Below are 8,294 nucleotides of genomic sequence, written 5' to 3'. Positions count from 1 at the left end.
ACGCAAATAGCGGGGGTCTGGACCTCTGCCATTCTTACAAAAGCGTCGCGGATCCTCTGCGAGTCAAAGCCGAGCGCGCGCAACCTCCGGGAGAACTTCTCGCGCTCTGCGAGGACGCAGGTGTCGCGCGCGCGTGCGGGGAGTAACATTAGACAGGTAACTTTCAAACGGTCCCGTTTTCTTTTACATACTTGTGGATTTTGAACTTTGTGAGATGTTTTCGTGACTAGCGTCTTATAAAGCATCTGTAAACATAAAAAAACAAACAGCTGAAGTCAATCAAAATTAGGCTATTAGTGCGCTGAATGACTTTTTTGTGTCAACGGACGATATGCTGGCTTGCTTCTGACTGATCCTGAAGAGATTTTCAAAAATGCCTCGGCCAGGCAAGAACTCCTACAGTGACCAGAAACCTCCATACTCCTACATCTCTCTGACCGCCATGGCCATTCAAAGCTCCTCTGAGAAGATGCTCCCCCTCAGCGACATCTACAAATTCATCATGGACCGTTTCCCGTATTACCGCGAGAACACTCAACGCTGGCAGAACTCACTCCGACACAACCTTTCCTTCAACGACTGCTTCATCAAGATCCCCCGGCGCCCCGACCAGCCGGGAAAGGGCAGCTTCTGGGCCCTGCATCCGGACTGTGGAGACATGTTCGAGAACGGCAGCTTCCTGCGCCGCCGCAAGCGCTTCAAGCTCCTCCGGGTGGAGCATTCGGCTTGCAAGAGCGGGCCCATGCTGCACTCCTACCACTCTCATGCCCAGCATGCCTTGCACCAATCCCACCACCATTCGGGCAAGCTGGGCGTGGGACACCCGGAGTACCTGGGCACCATGGGGCGGCTCTCGCACTTCCAGAGCTACACGCTTGGCGGCGGGCAGAGCAGTAGCTTCAAACACCCGTTTGCCATCGAGAGCCTGATTGGCAGAGACTATAAAGGAGTGATGGCCAGCGGGTTGCCCATCGCCTCGGTCATGCATCACCTCGGGTATCCCGTGCCCGCTCAACTGGGCAGCATGGTCAACTCGGTGTGGCCACATGTGGGCATGCTGTCTGAGCCGGTGTCATCAGAATACCCACCGTTCAACGTGGCGGTCAAGGGGCTGTACCATCATCACCCGGGAACCCAAAGCATGCCTGCTGTGCCCGTGCCCATCAAACCCACACCAACCCTGGGCGCAGTCCCGTCCTTGACTAGCATGATGCCGGGAGTAACGCAGCTGTGCCCGAGAACAGCAGCGCTGATGGAGAGAGACGCAACAGCTCTTGTTGAGGAGAAAAGCGGGTCTCTCCATCCTGCTCTCCTGCAGTCCTGAGCCAAACATTGAAGATTCAGACACGAGGGTATGTGGAGCATGATTTGGGGGACGGCTGTGGACTGATTTGAGATGCCAGCCTTTTCCGGAAGATCCTTTAAGAACTGTTTTTTAATTTTAAAATTTTTGGCTGTGTATTAAATTCTGCAGAGTGCAGATTGTCAGAATTGGGCTCTGCAGTTTTCTGCTTTATGGTATGTGAACATGTTTTAGCTTCTTTAAAAAAAACAACTGTGTTCTCTACAAAGGACTGTATAAACCGGAAAAAGAAAAACATTGATGTACATTTTGTAAACCCTTAAACATGAAGCCTTATAAAAGCTACACAGACTGTGTGTAATGAATTAAAAATGATGACTTGCATGCTTGTGTGCCACTGTTGAAACAGTGGATTGCTGTGCGTCCGGGAGAGACTCATGAAATAACCCAAAGTCAATTTTTTGCTAAATTATTGTATTCATGTAACATAGAAAATACCTTTATGTTAAAATGTTGTTATATATGATCATAAATGTTATACATGTAAATAGGCGTAGAATATCATCACTTACAGCGTTTGAATTGCACTTGTGGTATTTACTTACACAACATTGAAAGATTTTACGAAGATGAAACAATCAAATAGACAATTATAGTGAATAAAAGCAGGTCTGGTTTAAGTGTGCTGTTTTAAAGTGGCATGTGAGTTTCAAAAAAAGCAGTATAATTGTATAAGATTTGTAAATTAAATATTTTTAGAGTAAAATCCCTTGCACTTTCTGTGCAGTGGAATGTCTTTATTTCTTTCTGACCGTCTTTTTCTCACTGATTTGTTCATTTGTTTATACCAGAGTAAGATTATATCTGTTAGTTCTCTAAGCTGAATTTGCTCTTATATGGAAAATGAAAAGCATATATATGCATATACGTGTAAAATTATAGGCAGTAATATGAGAACAATCTTTAAAATATACTTAAATAAAAAGACTATTTTAATACAAAACAGCATTTTTATGAATATAAAATAGTTGTTAAATAATCTTTACAGACTGAATATTCTACTTTGTGAATTCTTTCATTTTGATCTGTTTCCTAACAGACAGTGGCTGAACATCCACAAGCATAAATAGCTTAATAGTAATGGTTTAGCTTCCCCACCATTTCTGAACATTAAGACAATTGTTGCTCCAAGGCACAGAGACGAAAGACTGAGTCTATTTGCCAAACTACAGAAAACATGGCGCTGTCCAGCAGAGGAGCAGTGACCTAATAATCCAGCCTGTTGTTGAGTGCTGCTTTATAAGTTTAGTGCTGTTCAGTTCACTGCTGGACTGAATTCATTTCCAGCCAACAGTATTTTATGTAGCTTTCTAATATAGCCAGCAAGAGTATTGATGCTGCATGCGTACCTAACCTGACTTTAAAAAATACAACATATGCAAAAAACATTCTTCCGTCATGTATTATATTTACCTGATCTTCCATTTAAAGGATCAAACATGAAACTAAAACAATTTTAGAGAGAAAAAAAGTTCAGTTAAACCAAGTAGGCTATATGAACTTTCAAGAAGCAAACACATTTGTTTTATGTAGTTGAAAATGTCTATTCAGCTTAAGTGTAATCATGCGGTTCAACCTGGTGGCCTGGTTATTATTATTATTTTTTCATTTACATTTTTTGATAAAAGTGACACTTTCTTAACATTTTGCTGATTACACATGTAGATTTCATTAAATTATGTTGATACATGAATAAGGACGACTATAGGATCGATTAAATTATCAACTTAAATGTCAGTCTTAAAAACATCGACAGATTTTCTTTGTTAAAAGGTTATTCTATGCGTGTGTGTGTTTGTCTGGGATGCTGTGCTTCATGTAAAGCGCCGGTCGAGACGGCCGCATGACTTCAAAAGCAGCCGTCTGATAAAGTAGTTTTGTCCTGCTCGTCTTGACATAAATTTCACCTTTGAAGTTGAGAAGCTGGTCCTCTTCACAACACAAAAGCTGCCAGTTGGGAGGCCATTTAGAGTGTCACTGTTTAGCATGGCAAAGGCTCTCTTGTACGTCTTGATTTGTGCGCTGCGGCACACGCTCACACCAGGAGTGAGCCGAACCTGCCCTCTGAACAAATAAGATGCACAAGTGGCTGCCTGATGTGAAAACTACACCCACATCGCATCTAGTCAATGAAAATGATCCGTCTCTCTCTCTTCATTACTCTCCGGATTCATTACTGTCTGACGGTAGCAATCTCAATTTCTTGGCGTCTTAAACGACATCAAATTTGTCTTTTACCATAAGCAGCTACAGTGTAAATTTCAAACAAAATGTGACATTTTGCATATGTAAGAACCTGTTGAAAATGAAACATAGGCCAAGTGAAAAAAACAAATATGTGACCATTTCTTACTGCAATTCCGATTACGCTGTGACTTTTCGATAAGAAGGATATGCTGATTTTTTTCAACCCTTGAGTCTTTTAAATATGGATTGTCAGGATGAATAGGAATGAGATCATCGTGAAGTTGCTGGTCTGCGGCTTGTTGAGGGGCAGAATTTGATATGCGATATTATTGTTAATTACTCTGACTTCAGCAGGGGTGGAGGTGACACATTCATGCCCGTCTTAATGACTGCAAAGACCTCGTCTTCATAATGAAGCGTTTAATTCATGAAGCTTCTTGCCACCGTGAGCCCCGGCAACAGCACAGCAACTTAGTGCGATTGTACAATTCTTTATAAATGTTATAATTAAGTGTGGATTAGTAATATTATAATAGATACATTGTCTTAATTCTTCATATCACATAATTGAACTGATAGATTCACTATTTAATCTGCCTGTCTCTTGAAATGTTGATATCAGGGACATTTTTACTGTTAAGTAGCATTAAAGACTGTTTGTTCAAATTTCTCGCTCAACAACCGCAAACTCAAATACCATTAGGTTTATATACATTATATGTATATTATACTTTTTGCTCAAAGGTCTGTGACCATAAATATATATATATATATATATATATATTTAAAGAAATCAATACTTTAATTTAGCAAGGATGCATTAAATTGATCAAAAGTGGCAGTAAAGACATTTAGAATGTTACAAAAGATTTCTTTTTCAAATAAATGCTGTTCGTCAAATAGTTCTGAGAAAATGTATCACAGTTTTCACAAATATATGAAGCAGCACAACTGATTTTAACATTAATTATTATAAGAAATGTTTCTTGAGCAGCAAATCAGCATATTAGAATGATTTCTGAAGGATCATGTGACACTGAAGACTGGAGTAATGATGCTGAAAATTCAGCTTTGATCACAGGAATAAATTACATTTTATAATATATTACAATAGAAAGCAGTTATTTTAAAATGTAATTTTTTTTCTTTTTGTGAGCATAAAAGTTTCTTTCAAAAACATTACCAACCCCAGGCATCTAAACGTACTTGTGCATTTTTCGAAGTGTTTAATTTTGTTAAATATTACAACTTTCAATGTTATATTGAATTTCTTTAAAAGTTCATGATTTATTTAATCATTTATTTTTGCTACTTTTCAGATGCCTTCATGTATTGCGTTTCTTGCTATTTTAATTTTTTTATTTTATTTTATTTAAATTAAAGACTTTCTTCAAGTATGAAAAAATACACTTTTTCATTTTTAATACTAAAAAAACTATGAGTGCATAAACTATTTTAGTATTTGTGTATTACTTTCCCCTGAAATTTCAACTGCCCCTTAGTTTGAGACCTTATTTCCACTGCAACCAACAATTTTAACACTAATTAAAATATTAATCAAATATTTTAATTAGTGTTCAAATCTATAGATGCAAACAACATGTTAACTGTGATGACAGCGGAAATGACATATTCAGATTCAGAAGCAATGACAAAATGACACATTTCTCTGGCGATGGATGAACATTGTTGGAAGGCAAATTAAAACTGAGGGACGCATTCAAATGTAGATCCTCGAGATGTTAAAGGACATCACACAGTAGTGTCTTGCTCCTCAGGTTGTGGTTCATGTGTGGCAGCTCTCAGGTGCTGGAGTTCAGTGGAAGCACATTGATTTGTTCTTTCAGGGCTGAGCTTCATTACCTGGCGTGTGCCTTCTGCCTTTCCCCTTCAACACACCTCCAGCCATAAGTCAGCGGCTCATAATAAAAAGCTCATCTGCCATGCATTAACAAAAGATGAGTAGAGGTCACCAGAGCTGTAGTGCTGATCACTAAATCTCTCTTTCTCAGTGATTCACTGAGAATAGACAGCCGTGTTCGGACTGCCCCGCGGGCTAATTGAAATGGTTGGAGGTTGTCCTTTTAACAAGGATTGTTAGATGCAGCCAAGTCCCGTGTTAATGGTGCTCAATATAGCAGATTGTCTGCCACTTCCTCTGATTGCCTCCATGAATTCTCAAGTGTTTCTAAGACCTTTATGAAGTTTTTAAGCTTTTCATAACTTTCAGCTGTCCTAAAAGAACTAGCTGTCATACTTTTACTCCAGTGACAATTTCTTAAGGTGTTTTTTTAATGAATAAATAAATATATAAATGTTGTAATATTGTTATAATATAATAATAAATAGCAAAATTATATATTAGTAATAAATCAAGTACACTTAAAATAAAAAAAATTAAATAAATAAACTATTTTAAGGGGATGTTTCATCAAGTTGTCTTTTTCTCAAAATATGCGTGGTTTTACTGTATTGATTAATCTACAACTACAGCAAAAATATGAGGATATTGTAATTGTAGTATTTTTAGTATAGTATTTAACAAAAAAGAGGGTTTTGAACTAGATGTTTGAGGGGGAAAAACACATAGAATCCATAAAACATACATTTGAGTAATCATATTTCCTGAGATTATTACCTTTGTGACAACTTGCCCCGGTCGCAGTGTGTTCCTCAGTTTAATGAAATGTACAATATCCTTTTATCCAATGTCCATTTTGTGGAGAAATTTGTTCCCAAAAGTGAGAAGTGAGATACAAACCGCCTTTTTGGGCAACACCCTAATTTGTAAAAAAAAAATAAAAAGGTTACAGAACTTTGTCTGTATATACAGTATAAAAACAACAGAAGTCTATGGCATGTCCCCATTTAGATGGCTAAGTGTGTGTGTGTCCATGCATGCAGGCTCATTTTTTAAGCGAGTGTCTGATGATGAGTGTTGAGAGATGCACACACTGCTCATTTCGAGTTAATTGGCTGTTGACAGCAGTTAAAGGAAAGGTCCTGCGCTGCCTCCCTGCACATTTATCTTGCTATTAGAGCAGGCACTTGGGTTTTTATTGGACTAATTAGCACTCTCTTTCTATCTGCTTAACACTGGCCTTACAGCACGTGCACTCCTGCAACATGTGTGTTTGTGAAAGAGTTCATACACGGCACATCTCTGTAATGATTATCTCAATTAGGCAAACACTTTGGCCTCTGTTAACTGGTCTTCATTCTCCTTCCTGTAAAGTCTCAGACTAAGAGTGCTTGAGAAAGTCAAAGCTGAGACCGGATAGTGTTCAGAGCCCTCTTGTGTTCAGAGATTGTATTCCGTTAATGAAACAAGGCAAGCTGGCATATTGATATTAGGACATTTTGTCGCATGTCTTTTAATTTATTAAAATTATTTTCTCCAAAAGAATCCTTTGCTATTGAGTATATTATCCCTGAAGTTATTGCTTGTTTAGTAATTGTTTGTGTTTCTTCCACATTTGTTTTGCTGTTGGTTTACCTGAAAAGCCATTAAATAACCTCCCAGCAAGCAATTTTGCGTTTAAAAGACGTCTATTAGCCGTCTAAACACAGCCCAGACGTCTAGGCTAAAACAAGGCTAAACAAAGGCTTAATAGACGTCTAATCATAGCCCAAGAATAGACTAGTAATCAATTAGACAGCTAATGAATGCCTACAAATATACATCTAATAGACAACAAAATGGCAATCCATCCAAACAAATTAAATATACAGCTTTTATTAAGAAAAATAACATTTTTAACAACTTGGACAACTTAAGACAATACAAAATGATAAAAATACAAAGAATTAATGACAAAATAAAATTTCATAAATACAACACACTTAAATATAAATATTATGATAAAAAAAAATCTGGAGTTTTTAACAACTTAAGATAATAAAAATATAAAAATGAAAAAATAAAATATTTTAAATAACTTAAGATATTTAAAAGAAAAAAAATCTAATACAAATCAAGAGCATGTTATCACACTTAAAACATAAATGACAACATAAAAAAAGATTAATCCTTTTGTTGGTTTACTTATTTTAACAAATAAAACAACCAACAGTGAACTTAAAGGAAACTATTAATTATTGGTTTTATTTCTTGTTTAAAATGCTTCCCAACTGCATTCCTCAAGTCCAACTCTGTTGCTGCCGGGAAGTTGGTCATCACAGCATCTGCCAAATAAGAAAGAAAGAAAAAAAAGCACAAGAAAAGCATCACATAATTTTTTACTTTAATTACACTAATTGTGACAGGGAGTCATTCTCTTTTGCTTGGATGCCAACAAAACAAAAACGAGATATATAGTGCATCACCATTCAGTGTGTTAAAAAAGAGAGAAGCTCTCTGGTAAATGTTGTGTGTTTTATACACATACCTCTAATGACCGAGAACAGTGCAGTCTTTTCAAATGCCTCTTTCTGCAGCGAACCACCCCCCTTCATGTTGAATTTGGACATGAGGGAATTTTTTTAAAACCCTAAAATATAATACAGATTGAGGTGGTTAACAATTGCAGACAAAGTTTGACATTTCAAAATGACCAGTAAAATAATTATTTTTTAAATGTCTGATTTGCATTGTAACTTATTGAGTATTGACACTACAATGTTTGATTAATGTGGCAAGATTTGTAGGCTTTACCTGTCCAGCATCCTTCTGGCACTGTCTTTGTGGTTTCTTTCTTCAACTCTGCACAACTTTGACACCTGAATAACACATGCCAATGTCAGG

General features: G+C 37.3%; 1 protein-coding gene across 1 annotated transcript; it reads left to right on the top strand.

Annotated features, from left to right (window-relative positions):
- Nucleotides 1-302: 302 nt before the first annotated feature.
- On the top strand, nucleotides 303-1,357 carry LOC107565132 (forkhead box protein B2-like). The gene has a single exon (XM_016250344.1). It carries the CDS (start codon nucleotides 374-376, stop codon nucleotides 1,322-1,324), a length of 951 nt encoding a protein of 316 aa, XP_016105830.1. The 5' UTR covers nucleotides 303-373; the 3' UTR covers nucleotides 1,325-1,357.
- Nucleotides 1,358-8,294: the final 6,937 nt, after the last annotated feature.

The sequence above is a fragment of the Sinocyclocheilus grahami genome, unplaced genomic scaffold (assembly GCF_001515645.1).
Source record: "Sinocyclocheilus grahami isolate Dianchi unplaced genomic scaffold, SAMN03320097.WGS_v1.1 scaffold982.1, whole genome shotgun sequence".
Lineage (NCBI taxonomy): Eukaryota > Metazoa > Chordata > Actinopteri > Cypriniformes > Cyprinidae > Sinocyclocheilus > Sinocyclocheilus grahami.
This window is presented reverse-complemented; position numbering and strand designations above follow the sequence as displayed.

What these genes read in the sequence shown, in the direction of transcription:
- LOC107565132 (XM_016250344.1), top strand. Translation starts at nt 374, where the DNA reads ATGCCTCGGCCAGGCAAGAACTCCTACAGTGACCAGAAACCTCCATAC.